At 36.3% G+C, this 22608-nt stretch overlaps 1 protein-coding gene across 1 annotated transcript in view; it reads left to right on the top strand.

The window, feature by feature from the left end:
- Window positions 1–4034: 4034 nt before the first annotated feature.
- CCDC172 (coiled-coil domain containing 172) overlaps window positions 4035–22608 on the top strand; it is a 42471-nt gene continuing 23897 nt past the window's right edge. Inside the window, exons 1-2 of the mRNA XM_061193025.1 lie at window positions 4035–4113; window positions 4313–4398. Coding sequence (XP_061049008.1) covers window positions 4035–4113; window positions 4313–4398 — 165 coding nt within the window. The remainder of the gene's footprint in view (window positions 4114–4312; window positions 4399–22608) is intronic.

Raw genomic sequence — 22608 nt, 5'->3', positions numbered from 1 at the left:
CCTTAAGAGACTATCAGGGTTCAAATCCTGATTCTGCCACTTCTTAGCTAGTATATGTGACCTTGGACAAGTTACTGAGCTCTCTCTGCCTCGGTTCTCTAATTGTAACGTGGAAATAATAAAAACATTGATTTTATTGGACTGTTGGATTGATTAAAATAATGAAGACATGTCAAGGTCTCAGGCAGTGGTTGGAACATAGTTATTAATAGATGTTAGCTGTTAAGTCTCTTTGTTTCTAGTGCTTCTAACCTATTGCCAGATGACTGCATAAAGCAATTCTGACATGCCACTCACCAACTAGCAAACATTACATGAATCTCCATCATATGCATAAAAATGTTAGACACTCCAAAAATTGGCGTCATCTGACTTTCTGCTTTTTTTCTCCCTTACTTGCTATCTACTGAAGTCTCACTCTCCTTTAAAATCCAGCTCATGTTTTATCCCCTCCTGAAAAGTCTTCCCAGATCACCTACATCAGACTAATTCTTTCTCCCCCTGCCATATCTCCATAGCACCAGCGTGAAGCTCTTATACACAGCCCACTAGGAGTCGTGCATGCTATGTCCCATTTGATAGATTATGACCTCCAGGAGGGCAGGGCCTGTATCTTTCAATTTTGTATCCTCCATAGTACCTACCAGAGATTTTACGCTTAGTAGATACTCAATAAGTGGTTGTTAACTTGGTTGAACCCATATTTTTTTTTTTTTTTTGGCAGATGCCCTAAGAAAATCATAAAATAAATGAATTATTTTTCTTCTTTTCATTGCAATATATATGCCCTGGGCTAGTGGGTACTTGTAAGCCTGGTTTAGAACTTAGGGAAGTCATCAATCTAAGAAAGGAAAGGAAATGCATTTTAAATCACAAGAGCAATATAGCCTTATATAAGGCCTTCTAGCAAAGCAATTATCGATGGCTCAATAACCCAGGTGATAGTGTTATTATGAACAAAAATACGAGGTTGAGAGACAGTGAGTGATCTCAACTTTTATATTCCATGGGTACGCAGTTCCATGAAACATGTACAGATGGAAAGTTTCGATCTGAGAATCATATGTGGGTATCATAATGCAAATAATTGGCTTTCTTTCTAAAGAACATCTGTTGAAACTCTGAAAGCAGTTGTTTATACTGCTGCCAAAATGCTGAAAAATATCATAATTCTCCAATGAGGTTAGAAATATCTGGGGGAAGAAAAATACTTTTTATGTAGTTTTGTTTTTATTAAATCCTGTTGTTGTTTCTCTAATATGGCACATAGGAGATGCTCAATAATATTTGTTGAATGAATAGCAGACACTCATTAAAAAGTTATTGAATGAATCATCTCCTTTTTTTAGGCTTATAAGATACATTTTCAAAAAATAGAATGCCCTAGTTTTACCATGTCTTGTACCATTTTTATTTGGCATAAATTGAAGTAATGCTACTCTTGCTCTGAACATTATAGAATGTAATCAGCATGTATATCTATAAGAAAAAAATATCTTAATGCTACAGAAAATGTATGCATAAAGCTAGACATATGATAGCAACATCTTAATATATTAATATGTTACTTTTACTCATTATTATGAAACACTTTTAAAATCTGAATTGTGACCTTGCATAATCATGTTTGCTTCTATAAAATAAAATAAAAAATCCTGCTAATGCCTATAGTTGTGGTACCTCTAAGAAGACTCAAACTTGGGATTTAAAAGCACCGAAATATTGTGGGACGTGAAGAAGACTACGGAAGATGAAGAAGCCATTTTTCCCATGTCCCTTTCCCAGAATTCCCAGCAGCATTCCCTTCCATACTCCTGTGTGAGTGTGGCAACTGGGCTCCCTAAAGGCTGCCCAACTTTCACTCTGCCATGTTTCAGTACAGAAAGAGCACATTAAATAATAAATTTGAGTGTAACTAATAAAATTGGAATGTTAAAGAGCAGCATGCTTTTGAAAACCAGCCTCCTTGTGAGGATGCTCCCTGTGTAAGTCCACGGGAAGTAATTCTGAAGGGAGTAATATTCATTAGTAATATAATTTATCTTCTGGAAGCTGTTTCCTTTGATGGCTGCTGTGGCACAGTTCATAAGCCTCCAAACGAGTGCAAAGAAAATGGTTCACACCACAATTTCAGCTTTGTTTCCCATCCTTGAACAGATAAAAGAGTCAAATTTATATCAACATATCTAAATTTTACATATGCATCCATATGATGGAGGATTATGACGTTACAGAAATGTATTAATGAAGAGTTTTCAATGAAATGGTAAAACGCTTGTGATATAATAAGAGTGAAGCAGAGCAGAATCCAAAATCAAATCCATGGCCTCTGATCTCAGATTTCTTGATTTCAAATCCTGTTCTGCCACATACTAGATATGCAACCTTGGCAAGATAACTTAACTTCTGTGCCTCAGTTTCCTCAACTTTGCTATGAAGGTTATAGTAAAAATCATCTCAAAAGGGTGTTCAGAATAGTACCTGGCAAATAAATAATAACTACTATTATTACTTATTCGCAATATATTCACAATATATTTGTAAAGAAAAAATGCAAGATGAGGAGAATTACCTGAAGGCAATAACCAAAATGTTATTACTATTTGCTTCTGAATGATATATTTATGGGCAATCTTTTCTACTTCATTACACTTTTCAGTATGCATTCTTCTATAATAAAGTTTAAAAATTAAGTTTTATGCATGCATGGCTTGACGGAAATTTAGGTGGAAATTTGGAAAAGGTTAACATTTATATCCGATTATACTACATCATTAATGAAATATTAATTAAGTTTATTATACAGATGATGTAACAGAATTTACATTTACTATTTTTTTACTTAATACTAAACATATTTTTAAAGTTTAGCCAATTTCAATTTAACATTCAGATATAAAGTCAAATGTTTATTATAATCTTAATATTTTGACCTGCTAAAAATTAAAAATATTTTATTTTTTAATTAAAAAATCCCATACCAAAGTCCCAAAGGTGCCTTTCACGTTTAAGCTTTAATTAGCAACCACTTTGGTCTCTGACACATCCTGCGCAGATATTGAAGTGTTAATATTACTGCAGCTTGATTACAAAAGGCAATGATTAATTTTAAAGCAGACAAAAAAGATATGCCCTGATTACAAAGGAATGATTAAAGCGAATGTCAGACATTGCACATTTATAGCAGTCTTTCCCATCGTCAAAGGATAAGACTTTGCAAAAGTTTATATTTAGGATCACGGGTACTTTGTACTTTATTGTAACACTGCGTTCATGCCTTGGCGATAGATTCCCCCCAACTCCAAGCACGACCTAAAGACCTTTGGGGGCCACATGGCCAGAGCAAAGCAAAGCAAAACCCCCGAACGCGCAATGGGCCCAAGGAGACGCCAAACGCGCAATGGGCCCAAGGAGACGCCGTAGTGTCACTTCCCACCGGACCCAGACCTGGCGACTGAGGCGCTGGTTCTGCAAGCTCTGCAGCCCACAGTATTGTTTCAAGTACATGTTCTGCTGAGATAAAGAGCACTTTGAGGACCTTCTCCCCGAACAGGGGGGTGTTGGCGGGGGTGGAATGGGAGGAAAAGGCCGACCGCAGGAAGGGCAGCGCTGCTGCCCGAAACCGCTCCCACGCGGAGGCCTCAGGGCCTCCATTTTTTTTTTCCCCTGCCGCCAAAACGAAAAAGAACCCGCACAGGGGCCAAGGCCTCGTCTCAGGGGAGCTGCGCTCAGCCAGGGGAAAAAGGCAGTCTGAGACAGGTCACGGGAGAAACGAGGGCTCAGGGGAGAACAAAGCGGGTTTGCCCTTCGTAGCGGAAGCCACGGAGGCCCGGAGCTGGGTTCGCGGCGCCCGCAGCCTCGGGGCCTCCCCTCAGCCCGCGTGGGCCCCGTCCTTGGCGTGGGCAGGGGACAGGCCGCTGGAGGCCGAGCTAGGAGTGGTCCTGGCATAAGCCTTTATTGTGCGTTCCAGGATCCTCAGACTCCGTTATAAACTACTGAAGGCGAAGAAGGGATCGGCGGGAGCCCAGCCCGAGATGAGTCTGGAGTCCCTGTTTCAGCACATCATCTTCTCCGAGCACCTGGCGGAGGAGGGTCGCCGCTTGATGCGACAAGGTCGGGCGCTCGCGGGCGGCCTCTGGTCTTGGAGCCGGGGGCTTGGAGGCGGAGGGAATCAGGAGGCAGTGGGCCGAGCGGGGAGGGCAGGCGGCTTTCCACGTGGAGGGGAGGACAGCTGAAAGGTGTCTTATCACAGGCCCCAGAAACGGGGACTCCAGAAAGATGGACGTGTTTAAGCATTTAATTTGTGTTACAGTCAGGTCGGAAATAAACAGATGTCGTGAAAAAATTAAGAAAGCAGCCGAGGAGCTGAATGAAGAGAAAATCAAGTTGGAATCTAAGGTATTGACATGTAGCGCATGCTCATTATCACTTGAAAAAGTGTGTTCGCTTGACTTTTTGAGGATACGTTGCTATTGATATTTAACTAGTCGTCCTTCAGTTATGAAGCACACTACTGAGTTAGTGAGTGTGGTTCCATGTTGTCTGGTAATATTTAAAGTTCTGAATCTGGTGACGCCTTCCATCCTAACATGAATTTGTCCTAAAGAAACCAGTTTAAGTCATGAAGAATTCATTGTCCGTGTTGTGGGATGGCTAACGTTTCAAAAGAGCACAATGCCACTGGAAAAAGAATTATTCCATTAAGTAGTTGGTGCGGGAAGTAAATTTTGAATGATAAATAATTTAAGAAGTGTTCTGTGTTGAGGTAACAGTTGAATGTAACTTTCAAACGAGTCTCTGCCATTTGTTTTTCAGTCTTCTACCACATTTTGGACATGGCCTTCGTCCAAAAGGATCATTTTTCCACTAGTGTTTCACTTTTTTCTGCAACATCTGTAAAGTTCTGTTATGTTACATAGAAGCAAGGGAATCTGATGGCTTCTTGAAGGAGGATTTAGAAGTGTGGATAGAATTTTTTGAGAAGCAAAGAGAAGTAGTAGGAGAAAAGTATTTGGGGCACCGGGAGAATATGAACGAAAGGGAGGCATAGCCAAGGCATATTGGGAAGAGAAATCTCCCAAAGCAGAGGGCTGATACCTAGGAATAGGAGGAAACCATTGCAGTTTTTGATAATGGAATGGTGTGATAAAAGGGATTTAGGAAAATCTCTCTGAGCTCTGGGAGGATGGGAGCTAAGAACATCAAGTATGTCACAATGAAGGTCTAGCTATGGGTGGCAGTAGACAGCCATACAAAAATATTTATTCAACTCCTAAAGATAAACGATGCGAGCAGTGTACAGTGGGAAATCTGTTTGAGGAAGTCTCTTTGCTAAAATAAGTCAAATAGACTTACCACAGTGAGAAATTTCCAGTTCTCTTTTTGGATAAAATAATCATAGATTCTTTCTCCACCTTGCAAGCTTCTTCTGTTCTTCCTTCCAAGTCTTGTTCACACATCACCTGTGAGCCCTCCCTTGTACATCTTGGAAAATTTGTTTTATCATAGCATTTGGATACCACCTTACAATTAAACAACAATACATGCTTGTGTTTGTTTGTATCCCCCACGATTTTGTGAGCAATGTATTTGGAATTTTTTTCTTAACCATCTTTTATTCCCACAGCCTGTATTCCATGCCTAGCACACAGTATACATTAGTGTTTTGAATGAATTAATGAGTACTAATAGGGAGATAATAGGGATTGCGCTGTCTTTTAAAATATCAATAGAATTTGGAAATATTCAGTGAGACTTTAGGTCTTGTTTCGCCTGTGAGTAGCAGATAAACTAGCTGCTAAAAACAATGCTAAAAGCTGATGGCATGGGCAAGGCATTAAGAATGTCATGATGTAGCTTAAATTTTTCTTTAAAAAGAATTAAGATACTTTCAGGATTGGTAACTAGAAGTTAATATAAGTAATAGGCAAAACATAGGCAGTTAGGTAATGCATAGCTAACACTTATTGAACGCTTACTGTGTGCTGGGCACTGTTCTGAGTGCTTCATTTGTATTAACTCTTTTAATCCTGCCAGGGATCCTGTGATGAGGCACCATCGTTAATCCCCCTTTTTGGGGGAGGAAAATGAGAGGTTCAATGACTTGTCCATGGTATATAATCTAAAAACAAACGGCAGTAATGAAAGTAACAACTGAGTAATGACAGCATATTTTATTAACAGATTTTTGGGGCTCCTCTTCAACTTTTTTCTTCATGAAATTCACATATAATAGTGTCTCTGAAGCTTGTGCCTCTAGTCAAGGGCAGTATTTCTAAAAGTTCAGTTATGTAAGTTTTTGTACAAATGTATTTTCCCCAGATTGGTGAAGATATTGACCTGATAGATAACAAATGTTAAAAAAAAGATTTACTCTTTGAATATCTTCTTTGGAAAAAAGTAGGTTTACTCTTTGTAATATTTTCTCAGTTAACAGTCTATTTTCCTGAAAATGGAAATGTAGTCTGTTGATATATATACATACATTAAAAAGCTGATTAAAATAGTTATACTTAAGAGAAGACAGAACAAATCCCTAGCATTGTTTAAAACATTTGCTGAAATTACTAATTAATATAGGCTCATAAAATGCACATATATGTGCATATATGTGCATTTAATCAGCTCATATATGTGGTTAGTAATACAGTTGCTTTCTACTAATAAAATTTACATGTGGAGGTTCACAGTTCATACAGTACTAATTTGTAATTGAAATAATTTGATTTATAATATAGTCAACATGGGGTGTGTGTGTGTGTGTGTGTATAAAGATTTTTAAAGTGGAGCCACAATTATAGTGTAACTGACTAATGAGAAGAACTGAAGAAGTAATCATAAATTGATTTCTTGTTTCTTTTATTCTCAGAGTTAATTATATGTCTGCCAATAACAATGAAAATATATTTACTTGAATATTTGACTTGGCATTTATTGACCAATTTATCAAGTAGAAGCAGCATAAGGAGAAACTAGAACATAATTTGAATAGGCCAGTGCTTGAGCTATCTGCACAATGATACGTTCAGCAAATATTTTGGGCATTTATTTTGGAAGTTGCTCGTGGTCAAAAAATGTATTGAGGAAGTACAGTATTTTTTTCTGTTCTGTAAAACCCAGGTAGCATGTAATTAGAACTTAAATGATAGCATTTGCCTTTCAGGGCTCAATGAGTCCTTTAAAATATATGGTTGCAAAAGTCTCAGATTATACAGTATGAGTACTTTGTGAATTGGAGAGCTATAGTATACCTGGTTAGGTTTGGTAATATGAAAACAGAAAGACAAGAACATGCTCTGGATTTGCGTTAATGCTTACCAATATACCTAAAGCTTCTGATCATCTAGGAAAGGTTTTATAGTATCAGTGACAGAGAAAATCAAAATTAAGGACTCACAGAACGTTTGTTGTTTCTTTTAAGCATCTAAAAGAGTTTTTTCTTTTTAAAAATAGTAGCATATAGTTAAAATTGGGGCATTTAATCTTTATAAACATATTACATAAAACCTAACATAAAGCCATACTCCCTCAAGAGGAAGTAAATGGAGGAAAGTCTGAGGCTGTTTTATTTTTTTTTCTTCTCCAGTTTTAAACTATTGCATAAACATCCTAACACTAATGAAATAATATTCCATGAATTTTTAAAGGAAAGTGATATTGAAATAAACAAGTAACTTAAGGTGGCTTCATTTACTTCAAAATATACTCATTCATTTTTTTTTTAATTAATAAAAGTTAGGAACCCTCCCAGAACAGCAGGCAAAGTCATATCCGTTAGTACTCTATTACCCAATTAGGGAAAGAACAAAATCACAAATTATTATCATTTTTAATATTGAAATAGAGCTTTGTAATTGAGATTTTTTCCTTTTTTTAAAAGTTTAATCAAAGAAAAATTTATATCCTACTTGAGTTTAATTTTACTGTTGATTAAAAGTTGCTTAAAAACATAGATAAAAGAAAGGCATTTTTTTCCCTCTCTAATTAACATTTGTTTAAATAACAATACATGTGAATTATTTAATCTTAATTTAAAAAAATTAAGTAGAAATTCTCCTTATCACAATTTAATACATACCTATAGTTGTCAGTTGTGACCAAGGCACTTTTAAAAAAAAATTTATTTTATTTACTTTTTATACAGCAGGTTCTTATTAGTTATCCATTTTATACATATTAGTGTGTATATGTCAATCCCAATCTCCCAATTCATCCCATCACCACCCCCCCATCCCGCTTTCCCCTCTTGGTGTCCATACGTTTGTTCTCTACATCTGCGTCTCTGTTTCTGCCTTGCAAACCAGTTCATCTGTACCATTTTTCTAGATTCCACATATATGCGTTAATATACGATATTTGTTTTTCTCTTTCTGACTTAGTTCACTCTATATGGCAGTCTATAGGTCCACCCACGTCTCTACAAATGACCGAATTTCGTTCCTTTTTATGGCTGAGTAATATTCCATTGTATATATGTACCATATCTTCTTTATCTATTCATCTGTCAGTGGGCATTTAGGTTGTTTCCATGACCTGGCTATTGTAAATAATGCTGCAGTGAACATTGGGGTGCATGTGTCTTTTTGAATTATGGTTTTCTCTGGGTATATGCCTAGTCGTGGGATTGCTGGGTCATATGGTAATTCTATTTTTAGTTTTTTAAGGAACCTCCATACTGTTCTCCATAGTGGCTGTATCAATTTACATTCCCACCAACAGTGCAAGAGGGTTCCCTTTTCTCCACACCCTCTCCAGCATTTGTTCTCTGTAGATTTTCTGATGATGCCCATTCTAACCAGTGTGAGGTGATATCTCATTGTAGTTTTGATTTGCATTTCTCTAATGATTAGTGATGCTGAGCAGCTTTTCATGTGCCTCTTGGCCATCTGTATGTCTTCTTTGGAGAAATGTCTATTTAGGTCTTCTGCCCATTTTTTGATTGGGTTGTTTGTTTTTTTGATATGGAGGTGCATGAGCTGTTTATATATTTTGGAGATTAGTCCTTTGTCTATTGATTTGTTTGCAAATATTTTCTCGCATTCTGAGGGTTGTCTTTTCGTCTTGTCTGTAGTTTCCTTTGCCATGCAAAAGCTTTTAATTTCATTAGGTCCCATTTGTTCATTTTTGTTTTTATTTCCATTACTCTAGGAGGTGGGTCAAAGAAGATCTTGCTGTGATTTATGTCAAAGAGTGTTCTTCCTATGTTTTTCCTCTAAGAGTTTTATAGTGTCTGGCCTTACATTTAGGTCTTTAATCCATTTTGAGTTTATTTTTGTGTATGGTGTTAGGGAGTGTTCTAATTTCATTCTTTTACGTGTAGCTATCCAGTTTTCCCAGCACCACTTATTGAAGAGACTGTCTTTTCTCCATTGTATATCCTTGCCGCCTCCTTTATCATACATTAGCTAACCATAGGTGTGTGGGTTTATGTCTGGGCTTTCTATCCTGTTCCATTGATCTATATTTCTGTTTTTGTGCCAGTACCATACTGTCTTGATTACTGTAGCTTTGTAGTATAGTCTGAAGTCAGGGAGTCTGATTCCTCCAGCTCCATTTTTTTCCTTCAAGATTGCTTTGGCTATTCGGGGTCTTTTTTGTCTCCATACAAATTTTAAGATTTTTTGTTTTAGTTCTGTAAAAAATGCCATTGGTAATTTGATAGGGATTGCATTGAATCTGTAGATTGCTTTGGGTAGTATAGTCATTTTCACAATATTGACTCTTCCAATCCAAGAACATGGTATATCTCTCCATCTGTTTTGTGATAGTTGATTTCTTACCTCAGTGTCTTACAGTTTTCTGAGTACAGATCTTTTACCTCCTTAGGTAGGTTTATTCCTAGGTATTTTATTCTTTTTGTTGCAGTGGGGAATGGGATTGTTTCCTTAATTTCTCTTTCTGCTCTTTTGTTGTTAGTGTATAGGAATGCAAGAGACTTCTGTGCATTAATTTTGTATCCTGCACCTTTACCAAATTCATTGATTAACTCTAGTAGTTTTCTGGTGGCATCTTTAGGATTCTGTATGTATAGTATCATGTCATCTGCAAACAGTGACAGTTTTACTTCTTTTCCAATTTGTATTCTTTTTATTTCTTTTTCTTCTCTGATTGCCATGACTAGGACTTTCAAAACTATGTTGAGTAATAGTGGCAAGAATGGACATCCTTGTCTTGTTCCTGATGTTAGAGGAAATGCTTGCAGTTTTTCACCATTGAGAATGATGTTTGCTGTGGGTTTGTCGTACGTGGCCTTTATTATGTTGAGGTAGGTTCCCTTTATGCCCACTTTCTGGAGAGTTTTTAATCATAAATGGGTGTTGAATTTTGTCGGAAGCTTTTTCTGTATCTATTGAGATGATCATATGGTTTTAATTCTTCAATTTGTTAATATGGTGTATCACATTGATTGTTTTGCGTATATTGAAGAAACCTTGCATCCCTGGGATAAATCCCACTTGATCATGGTGTGTGATCCTTTTAAAGTGTTGTTGGATTATGTTTGGTAGTATTCTGTTGAGGATTTTTGCATCTATATTCATCAATGATATTGGTCTGTAATTTTCTTTTTTTGTAGCATCTTTGTCTGGTTTTGGTATCAGGGTGATGGTGGCCTCATAGAATGAGTTTGGGAGTGTTCCTTCCTCTGCAGTTTTTTGGAAGAGTTTGAGAAGGATAGGTGTTAGCTCTTCTCTAAATGTTTGGTAGAATTCACCTGTGAAGCCATCTGGTCCAGGACTTTTGTTTGTTGGAGGATTTTTAATCACTGTTTCAATTTCAGTGCTTGTGATTGGTCTGTTCATATTTTCTGTTTCTTCCTGGTTCAGTCTTGTAAGGTACTTTTCTAAGAATTTGTCCATTTCTTCCAGGTTGTCCATTTTACTGGCGTGTAGTTGCTTGTAGTAGTCTCTCATGATCCTTTGTATCTCTGCAGTGTCTGTTGTAACTTCTCCTTTTTCATTTCTAATTTTATTGATTTGAGTCCTGTTCTTTTTGTTCTTGATGAGTCTGGCTAAATGTTTATTAATTTATTTATCTTCTCAAAGAACTAGCTTTTAATTTTATTGATCTTTGCTATTTTCTTTGTTTCTATTTCATTTATTTCTGCTGTGATCATTATGATTGCTTTCCTTCTACTAACCTTGGGTTTTGTTTGTTCTTTCTCTAGTTCCTTTAGGTGTAAGGTTAGATTGTTTATTTGAGATTTTTCTTGTTTCTTGAGGTAGGATTGTATTGCTATAAACTTACCTCTTAGAACTGCTTTTGCTGCATCCCATAGGTTTTGGATTGTCGTGTTTTCATTGTCATTTGTGTCATTTCATTTGTCATTTGTCTTTGATTTCTTCAGTGATCTCTTGGTTATTTAGTAACGTATTGTTTAGCCTCCATGTGTTTGTGTTTTTTACGTTTTTTTCCCTGTAATTTATTTCTAATCTCATAGTGTTGTGGACAGAAAAGATGCTTGATATGATTTCAATTTTCTTAAATTTACCGAGGTTTGATTTGTGACCCAAAATGTGATCTATCCTAGAGAATGTTCCATGTGCACTTGAGAAGAAACTGTAATCTGCTGTATTCGGATGGAATGTCCTGTAAATATCAATTAAATCCATGTGGTCTACTGTGTCATCCAAGACACTTTTGAGGGTAGTTATACTTAATTGCTTTTAGTCTCTGTGACTTTTTCACATGAAATTCCTTTACAAATTTCTCCTGTCTTGAACATGTATAGCTGATTTTTTAAAGTTGTAATAAAGAGGTTTAGGTATATTTCCCTTTTTACATTCACCTTGGTCAGTTGTACAATTCCATAGCCAGTCAATGTATATCTTAGTCTGGTGTCTCTTCTATGGAAGATGATTTTTTTTTAAATTTTATTTTTTATTTATTTATTTTATTTTTGGCTATGTTGGGTCTTCGTTTCTGTGCCAGGGCTTTCTCCAGTTGCGGCGAGCGGGGGCCACTCTTCATCGCGGTGCGCGGGCCTCTCACTGTCGCGGCCTCTCTTGTTGTGGAGCACAAGCTCCAGACGCGCAGGCTCAGTAGCTGTGGCTCATGGGCCTAGTTGCTCCGCAGCATGTGGCATCTTCCCAGACCAGGGCTCGAACCCGTGTCCCCTGCATTGGCAGGCAGATTCTCAACCACTGTGCCACCAGGGAAGCCCTGGAAGATGATTTTTCTTTCACACCCAAGATACCTCATAGTTGATGGTTTGATGGATGTTCTCTTCACTCCCCATAGATGCTTCCAGGACATTATTTCTCTACCTGCTTGTGATAGTTAATGCTATATTCTAGACTCTGCCAACTTTCCCCCCTCCTCTTTTCTGTCATCCTACTAACTCACAAGGGATAATTATCCTCACAAAGGATAATTTCCCTTGTTCTTCAGAATTTAGCACGTGGCTCTCAGGCTTCCACTCTGTGTCAACTCTTGCCATCATCTTGGATGATGTCATCGTCTTTATGTACTATTCAGCTACCAACCTGGCCTGTTAGTTCTTTGGTCTCCAGAGTTTCAGTGACCTTTTTCTCCATTCTACCTCAACTACCTATTTCCATAATGACGAGTCAGTTATTTGCTACTGTGGCAGCACTCAGGAGATTCCAGGAGATTTTGGATCCAGTATACACACATGGACGTTAGCTTCAGCCTCAGCTGAGACCTTCACACTGCCAGGAAAACTGCTGCATTTCTCTTTCTCACTCTCTGCAGTGACTGTTGTAAACCTTTACTCTTCTCATGTATTTTATCCTCTCTTCTCAACTACTTAACTCTCATGATAACTTTGCCTTTTATTTCAAAGAGAAAATAGAAATCATCCAAAAGGAAATCTTTTATTTTCCCACATACAGATCTCCAAACCTGCCTAAGTGGAGAAACTTCTTCTCCTCTTTCCTGTTATGGAGAAGGTGCCTTTTTTTTTTTTTTTTTTTTTTCTGACAGTGGACAGTTCCTCCACCTATGCTTCAAATCCTGTCATCTCTTGTATCATCATTACTGTCATCATCAGCATCTTCATCATTATTATTGTTTTTATGCATATTAGTGGGAAGGACCCTATAGAGAGAGGTTGAAGATAAACACTAGAGAGAAAATATGGAAGGAAGGAATGGTGGAAGGAGGATGGGATCCAGAGCATAAGGTAAGAATTGGCCTTAGACAAGAGGAGAGATACCTATTCTGTTGTAAAAACTAAACAAAATAGGTAACATTTAGTAAATACTATATATCAGGCCTTATGCTGATCATTTTACAAACATTATCTCAGTTAATTCTAACAAGAACCCTATGAGGATGGTAGTATTTTTACTCTGATTCATTTGAGAAAATCAAGACTCAGAAATTTAACTAACTTTCATGAGGTCACACAAGTGGTAAGTAAGAGCTTTAAGGTTTGAATCTATATTGGGTTAACTAGAGAGCCCTTGCTCTTAACAGCTATAGTATAGTGTAAAAGGAAGGAATAAGGAAAGGATGAGAATATAGAAAAGTTTAAAGACTTAGTAACAGGAAACTGAAGGTATGAGTCACATAAAGTAGTCTCCTGGCTCTATTATTTCAACTAGTTTAATGAGTATGTGTTACATATGTTTAATGAAGTTATTAATGTTTCATTTCTTTGTTCTTCTGATTTACCAGTTGGATGGCCTTTACAACAAAGTTAGTACCTTGAGTTTGGAAAATCATGTGGCTACTCATTGCTAAAGATCCAAATCAGGCAGGCAGCAGTTTAGGATGAATAGTATATGGCCTTTGCCTTTGAGAGACTTAGAGTCAAATCAGAGGTATTATCCCTTCCTTAGAGATGAGGCTCTATCAGTTCAGGGTGCTCTTGATTGCAAGTCACAGAAATTCAGTTCAAAACGGCTTAAGCAATATTGGGAAACGACTTATATATTTGAAAACCCAACATTTGATTCAGCAGTTATATCAGTTGGAATTGCATCAGATTGCTTAAAATAAAAGTCTAGCCTTGGTGGCTTTACCAAATAAGGATTTATTTTTCCTCATGTAATGGGAAGTTTGGAGGTTGGCAGTCAAGGGCCATTTATTAAAGTGGCTCAGAGAAATCGTAAAACACCCCAGCACATTATATCTTTTTGTTCCACCATCCTTAGCATGTGGCTTTCATCCTGGTAGTCACAGGTACTGCTCCATCCCTAGTCATAATACCTGAATTCTAGCTGGAAAAAAGAGGAAAAGATGAAAATCAAAAGGCTTCTTCTCATGTGGCTTTATCATTGTTTTGGTGGAAGGGAAGTCCTCTCCAGTGACTTGGGCCTGCATCTCAAGGGTTACAGTTTTGTCAAGTGGTCAACCCTGAAATGGAATCTGAGAATGTGAATATTTATAACTGGAGGCATTATTGCTGTGAATAAAACTGGAATTTTATTAGTAAAGAAGAATGGTAGAATGGCTGGTTGTCCTTGTGTTCTCCCAATAGTTACTAACAACTCCTAGAGTCATATGCTTTCTTTTCAAAATCAGGGAGAGAAAGAAGGAAGTTTCCAGAAGCTTTCTTTGAAAAGCAGGGAAATTGTTCTTGTCAGATACCTTCTTTCATGTCATTTTCACAAACTGTGACATTTGACTAACCCTGAACCAATAACTGTGGTCAAGGGGTAGTAACTTCTCCCAAATTCAGTGGGCTGTCTGGAGATGGTGCGGGTTTCCAAAAAATAATTAACTAAGAAATTAACTACCAAGGAAAGGAGGAATGCACATTAGGGAGACAACCAGGTACAACAGTATCTACTACAAAGATTCTAGTGGTTAAAACCAGAATGGCCATGTAGAGACTCCCTGTAGTTGGTTGAAATGTTTCATGTTAATTATTGATTATGTTTATCATTTAACCTTACTATGATTTATCATATATGATGGAATATAGTGCAAGCTTTTCCCCTCTAAGTTATCGCTCAGTCAAAAAGGAGTAAAGCTTTCATGTTATAAAATGCACTTTAAATTCCCTTATTTTGAACAAGAGCTCAATTAATGATGGTTTGGGATGCTTGGAGAAATCACCTGGTTGAACTGATTAAAAAACTAGGCAGAGACATTTAACTGATTTAGTTATTATTCCTGGGAGTATGACCTCAGAATTCTAAGTGCTAGGTGTCATTGTAAAAAAGCCACTTAATGATGTAAAAAAACCCCATTAATTACTGAAACATAATATTGTGATTAAAAAAACCTATAAAAGTTACATCAGCATGATACCATTTAAAAACACATGGAACAATAATACATCTTATAAGGGAAAATATATAGTGAAAGTATAATGACACACATGAGAATGATAATAGCACATCAACTTAGTGATTATCTCTCGTGGGAGTGGAAGATAAACGTAATCAGGGAAGGGTGTACAGGGGATTCCAGCTGTATCTATAATGTTTTATTCCTTAAGCTGGGGGACATAGCTGTTAGGTTACTAAAAAAAATAAAGATATATTTTAAAAGTTACAGAGCAATGGCTTTTAGTCCATTCAAAAGGTTGTGCAACCATCACTATCTGATTCCAGAACATTTTCATCACCCCCAAAAGAAACCCTGTACCCATATTAGTCACCCCCCATCCCCCTCAAATCCCACCAGCCCTTGGTCACCACTAGTCTACTTTCTGTCTCTGGACATTTCGTATAAGTGGAATCATACAATAATGGCCTTTTGTGACTGTCTTCTTTCACTTAGCATGTTTTCAAGGTTCATCCATGTTGCAGCATGTGTCAGTACTTGATTCCTTTTTATGGCTGAGTAATATTCTATTGTATGGATGCACCACTTTTGTTTATCCATTCATCAGTTGATGAACACTGGGTTGTTTCCACTTTTTAGCTATTGTGAGTAATGGTGCTGTGAACATTTGTGTACAAGTTTTTGTAGAACATATGTTTCAATTCTCTTGGGTATTCCACCCAGGAGTAGAATTTCTTGGTCATATGGTTAATTCCAGGTTTAACTTTTTGAGGAAATACCAGACTCTTTCTATAACAGCAGCAGCGTTTTACGTTCCCACCAGCAATATACAAGGATTCCAGTTTCTCTATATCCTCACCAACACTTATTTTCTTGGGGGTTTTGGTTGGTTGGTTTGTTCGTTTGATAGCCATCTTAGTGGATGGGAGGTGGTATCTCGTTGTGGTTTATATTTCCAGTTCCCCAATGAGATTAATGTTGAACATCTTTTTAGATGCTTATTGGCCATTTGGCACATCTATTCTTAACATGAGCTACTTAATTATTGGTCATATAATTGGTTGCAATTCTTTTATGGAGGGGCCTTATCTCTGAGAAGTAGTAATCTCTCTTCATATTAATAGAACTGAATTATTGTATTTCCAAATGAAGTAAAAAATTATTACATATAACATTTGTTGGACTCCTTTTTCTCAAATTTGTTTTCATGATCTTAAGAAAATAAATCTGAAGAATATTTCATGGTAATAGCGTTTAGAGCAAACTGAATAACAGTATGCCAGATAGGCTTTCTATTTGCAAGTGCTTTTAAATCACAAAAGTTGCACACTTCCTGGCTTGGATCCACAAAGTGGAAAATCTACTGCACTGTTTCTAATTGTTAAATCTACTAGTGTGCTTCTATTCCTTTTTTTAAAAGAGCTACTGTAAATAAATTGTTTACCCTAAAATGTTAGAAAAGTTTTGAACAGAAAAAAAAAGCTTCCTTTCCAGGAACTGAGAGAATGGTCTTCTAATTAAAGACAGTAAGTTTGTGGCTCAGTATGCAGAAAGCATGAGATTAACATTTAGTTTGCTAACCTCGTAAGAATATACAGCACAAAAGAATGCCTTTTTAAAAGTTTACCTTTTGATTTGTGATTTCTTAGAAAATCAGTTAGCTATGTTCTCTTCTCCTATTCATTCACTCAACAAATATTCATTGAGCAACTCCTAAACAACACCAAGAGTAATTGGCAAATAAATTATATAACAACTTTCTGCCTTAGAGAGTTGACATCAAGCAACTTCAACTATATAAACCTAACTGTGAACTCAAAATTCTTGATGTTCTCATTTTTTTTAAATTGTGTAATTACTTTAAACTTTCTCTATGTAATTTTACAAAGAAAGCCTTATCACATTTGTCATGAATAATTATCTAAAATGTGGAAATAGTTGAGTTCATCATATATTTTCTGAGTGTAGCACTGGGCATTTTCTAGTAGCCCACCTGACTGGGGATAATCTGATTTTCTAGGGTGTGTACCTTTGCAATGGGTTCTTTTATTCTTGAATATACCAACCATTATTTGACCACAGGGCCTTTGCAGTTGCTGTCTCCTCTGCCTGAAATGTTTCTTCCCTCAGCTGTTAGTGTTTTATACACACTCACTTCTTTCAGCTGTCTCCCAGTAGGGTGGCCAACCATTCTACTAGAATGTGAGACTTTCATTTCTAACACTGGGACAGTCTCCTGCAAATTTTGATGGTTGGTTACCTTACTTCTAGGCTCAATTGCCCCTTTAGAGCTGTAGTTCTCAAAGTGTGATCTGTGATCCACGGGCGTCCCCAAGACTCTTACAGGAGTTTTGTGAGGTCAAGCTATTTTCTTAATAATACAAAGCTATTATTTTGCCATTTTCACTGTGCTGATACGTACATTGATGGTGCAATGGCAATGGTGAGTCAAACTGTTGGCAACTTAGCACAAGTTAAGGCAGTGGAAACAAACTACTAGTAGTCATTGTATTCTTCATTGCCACCCACTCACACTAAAAAAACAAAACCCACCAGTTTCACTGTATGCCCTTGATTAAAGTGTAAAAAATATTGTTTTGAAACTGACCATGGTGTGTATGTGTTTTTAATATTGTGTGTTGAAATGGAAAGTTCACATAAAATACTTATATATTCCAAAGTACAGTGATGGTCTCAAGGGAGAGTATTTGTATGATTGTTTGAGTTGCAGTATGAACTAGCTATTCTTTTTCTGGAATACCATTTTTACTTGAATAATTGACAGATAAGGATAGTTATTTAAACTTGAGCATTTGGCAAAATTTTCTCAAAAATGAATGAAATGACCCTGACATTTCAAGGCAAAAATCTGATATTATTATTATTATTTTGCCAATGATAATATTCAACCTTTCAAACAAAAATTAGAATTCTGGAAGACTCAGATTTGTCATTGTAAGCTTGACAGTTTCCCAGTACTGAAAGACTTTTCTAATGAGTTTGTTGGTGATATTAATAAGTGTTATTTTTTAGTATTGTATTAAGAAGTGTATCAACATTTGGAGGATCTGAATAGTTCAGTGAAGGAATATTTTCCAAATAACCAGCACATAATTTTACAGAATTGTGCATGGATAAAAGATCCACTCAAAGCACAAAATAGACCAGTGGTTTTTATTGTAACAGAGGATGAAAAATTTATTGAAGTGGTTTCAGATTCCACATTGCAACCAACCTTTAAGGAACTAACACTTATTAAGTTCCTTAAGAATATGCATAATTGTTTGGAAAGGGTATTAAAATAACCCTCCCATTTCCAACTATACATCTATGTGAGGCCAGGTTTTCTTCATATACTTCAACCAAGAAACATATTGCAAAAGGTTGAATAAGGAAGCAGATATGAGAACCCAACTGTCTTTTGTTAGAAGAGATCTGCAAAAAATGTAAATGCAACTCTTCTTACTATTTTTATGTTGTTGTGGAAAATATTATTTTTTCATAAAAATATATTTTAACATACAGTGGATTTATTGTTATTCCTAAATGAATTAAGTGTTTTCAGAATTTCTCAGTTTTAATCTTTGATACTGAAAATATTTATAGATATAACTCAAAAATCATCAAATAAAAGTTCTCAGTAATTTTTTAAGACCATAAAGTCATAAAGACCAAAAGTCATAAGATCAGAAAGTTTGAGAACGGCTGCTGTAGAGGACCCTCCCTTAGCTCCATATATAAAATAATATGACCTTATGCCATCAGTATCTCTGTCCTTTATTCTGCTTTATTTTTCTTTGTGGCACTTAATTTCTCTTGATGTATTTGTATTGATCTGTTTACTGTTTGTCTCTGCCCAGTGGAATGTAAGCTACACAAGGAATACATATTCATCTATTTTATTCACTACCGTTATTCCCAGTGTCTAGAACAGTGCCTGAATCACAGTAGGTGTTAAATAAATATTATTGAGTGAATAAATTAATTTAATTTTTTTCTCTTAGAATTCTCTGTTTTCTGTTTTCCTTTTCTGTGAATTCTGCTTGTTTCATCTGATGGCCTTCTCACATGGTGGTACATTTGTATATGAGCTTTAAAATTTTTTATTGTGAACTTATCTTTAGCAGGGCTTTTCTTTCTTGGGAGTCCTACATATTCTCCTGATAAAAAAGATGTTCCTAAGGAGCAGTTTCACCGCAGCTGCCAGAACCTTGCAGATTTCATTTGTTCAGGACCAGTTTTCATGTTAATTTTTGAGCTCAGGATTTCTGCACTGCATGGCTAGGAGACATTTGAATCTCACATCCGTGAACAATTCAAGCTTGGGTTTGGGGTTTCTTGGGTATGATTCTTCTTCCACTCATGAATCAATGGAGGCAGCTCACTTTTATGCTGCATCTCCAAGCCAGTGGATGGAGTTTTGTTACTCTGCTTGCATAGCCAGCATAGGCACTTTTTTTTCTTGCAAAAAACAAAAGCAACAGTTTAGTTTAAAAGAGTGATAGTCGTTGAAGTCTTTATACTCCTTCCCTTGCCCCATTTCCAGGCTGAGAGGTAGTCTCTGTTAGCAGTTTCCTTCCAGGCATTTTTTTTTTTTTTTATTGAGGTATGGTTAATTTATAATGTTGTGTTAGTTTCAAGTGTGTGTGTGTGTGTGTGTGTGTGTGTGTGTGTAAATATATATATATATTCATTTTCAGATTCTTTTCCATTATTGGTTATTGTAAGATATTGACTATAGTTCCCTGTGCTATACAGTAGGTCCTTGTTGTTTACCTATTTTATATATAGTAGTGTGTATATGTTAATACCAAACTCCTAATTTATCTCTCCCCTCTTCCCCACTGTCTCCTTTGGTAACCATAACTATCAATCTCATTCTTGACATGCTTCCATGTCTTGGCTATTGTAAATAGTGCTGCTATGAACATTGGGGTGCATGTATATTTTCAAATTATAGTTTTCTCCAGATATATGCCCAGGAGTGGGATTGCAGGATCATATGGTAACTCTAGTTTTTTAAGGAACCTCCATACTGTTTTCCATAGTGGCTGCACAAATTTACATTCCCACCAACAGTGTAGGAGGGTTCCTTTTTCTCCACACCCTCTCCAGCATTTATTATTTGTAGACTTTTTAATGATGGCCATTTTGACTGGTGTGAGGTGATACCTCATTGTAGTTTTAATTTGCATTTCTCTAATAATTAGAAATTTTGAGCATCTTTTCATGTGCCTGTTGGCCATCTGTATGTCTTCTTTGGAAAAATGTCTATTTAGGTCTTCTGCCCATTTTTTGATTGGGTTGTTTTATGATATTAAGCTGTATGAGCTATTTGTATATTTCGGAAATTAATCCCTTATCGGTAACATCATTTGCCAAGTATTTTCTCCCAGCCCCCAGGTTGTCTTTTCATTTTGTTTATGGTTTCCTTGGCTGTGCAAAAGCTTATAAGTTTAATTAGGTCCCATTTGTTTATTTTATTCCTAACTTTATCGAATGAGCCCAGTATCTCCCTTTGGCTTTCACTTTGAGTATTATTTGGGCATTTTTAAAACCCTAGCCTCTGTTGCCTGTATCCAATCTCAAAGATACCCCTTGGACTTGAATTCTAGCATGATGATTTCTGGCATGATTATTTCTGTCTCTTGCTTTTTGGCTTACCTATGTAAATGACATATATTTTAAATTAGTTATGTTTTATCCAGCATTTCTCTGTCTTTGAATAGAAAGTTGGTCTTTCCCATATTTGTTTGGATTGTCATATTAACCAGAATTCTTCACTGTAAAATACCTTAGTGCTTCAACTTCCTCATTCCTGAGTTCCTATTTTTTATTTATCTTTTGGTCAATCTGTGTGATTGTTCAAGTAATTTTTCAGGAAGAATATGTGCATGAAACTGTTTTGTTTCTTTTTTCTTCCCTGGTTGCTGTAGAAATCGTTTTTTTATCCTCATGATTCCAAATGTGTGCACAGATAAACAAATTTGTGTATCTGTCAATTTTGTCTAGTCCAAGGATAAGTCTCCCATTTTAACTGTAAATGTTATATTCTGGTTTATTTTTCAAGTACCCTTATTTCTTATAGCTTGGATCTTTGTTCTCTGTTCTCTGAATCTATTATGTTCTGTTATTTGCTAGTTTCAGCAGTATTGGACAATTCTTTATACTTTATATCACCGATTCCATCTTTTACAGTGTTAGTTCTATTATTTAATACTCTCTGCAAATTTAAGTTCTGTGTTGCTGTCTTTTTTACATTTTTAAAAATTTTCTATCTTTTTATCTCAGCTTGTATTTTTATCTTATTCTCTTATGTCCTTGCTTGCTCTTGTTTTTTAGTGGACATATCTTTGTTTGCATCCTCTTGACATCAGGTAGTTGATTAACAAAAAAATTTTTGTACTTTGTAGTAAAATTATTATAGGTGTATTAATACTCTTTCTCTATAATCTGTCAGGCACTTCTCTTTTTCTCTTCTGTGACGGTATTTTTGTAGAGTGTATGTTGTTATTCTGTGAGAACTGTTCAGACTTGCGTTTTGCCAACAGTTATAATATATAAATTGTTATTTGTCCCATTCTTGTTTTCTTGAGTTCTTGAAGAATGAACTGTCTTCTTAAAACTAAAACTGCTGTTTGACAGGTTGATGTGAATATCCCCAACCCAATTTCTAGTGTTATTGTGGAATACTTGACTGAGGTGTGATCTTTTCTTGATCGTGTGCCAAGGTTTCTTATTATGAGGAGGAAAATGTATGTTTTAAAGAATCTGTGACGTTTTATAGATCTTCCATTGAAAGCAGTACATGAAAAATCACTGCCCTCAGCATTCCATTGTCTTATATCCTGACAGAACAGGAAGATGTAGTAATAGGTAAGGTGAGGTCCTGCCTCCTAAGTTGCCAAATTGCACGGAAGTCACCTTATTTCAAAGTAGCTCCCCAGCGAGAGTCTTTCAGATTAAGAAGTATCATTACAGAATGTTCTTGGCCTATCAGTATTTGTACTTTACTCTTCTTTCCCTAATCAGATTAATATCTAGCTGAATCAGCAGTTCTCTACAAATGGGAGGTTTTTTTGAGGAAAAGGGGAAGAAAAATTTTGGAGATGGAGGGTTACTTTGAGAAGGGTAGATGTAGGTTATCTGTAGACTTTGGAACACCAGAAGGGTTCAGAAAAGGTGTATGGAAACAGTCAAAGGCAAACTGGCTATTCATAGCTGTGCCTGTGATCTCGATGCTGCAGGAAAAATTTCTTATATAGCCTTTGGTGCTTGTGTGGTCTTATGAATTGTTATTGCCTGAATTAATACTTCAAGGTAAGTTGAAAGGTTGCCTACCTCAGCTTCTTTGATTAAAACTAGTTCCATGGCTTTAAATATAGTCCAGTTTCCCTTGGTTAAAATTCT

This window comes from Eubalaena glacialis, chromosome 1 (genome assembly GCF_028564815.1).
Source record: "Eubalaena glacialis isolate mEubGla1 chromosome 1, mEubGla1.1.hap2.+ XY, whole genome shotgun sequence".
NCBI classification, from domain to species: domain Eukaryota; kingdom Metazoa; phylum Chordata; class Mammalia; order Artiodactyla; family Balaenidae; genus Eubalaena; species Eubalaena glacialis.
The sequence above is the reverse complement of the archived record's forward strand: the minus strand, read 5'-3'. Positions and strand labels throughout refer to the sequence as shown.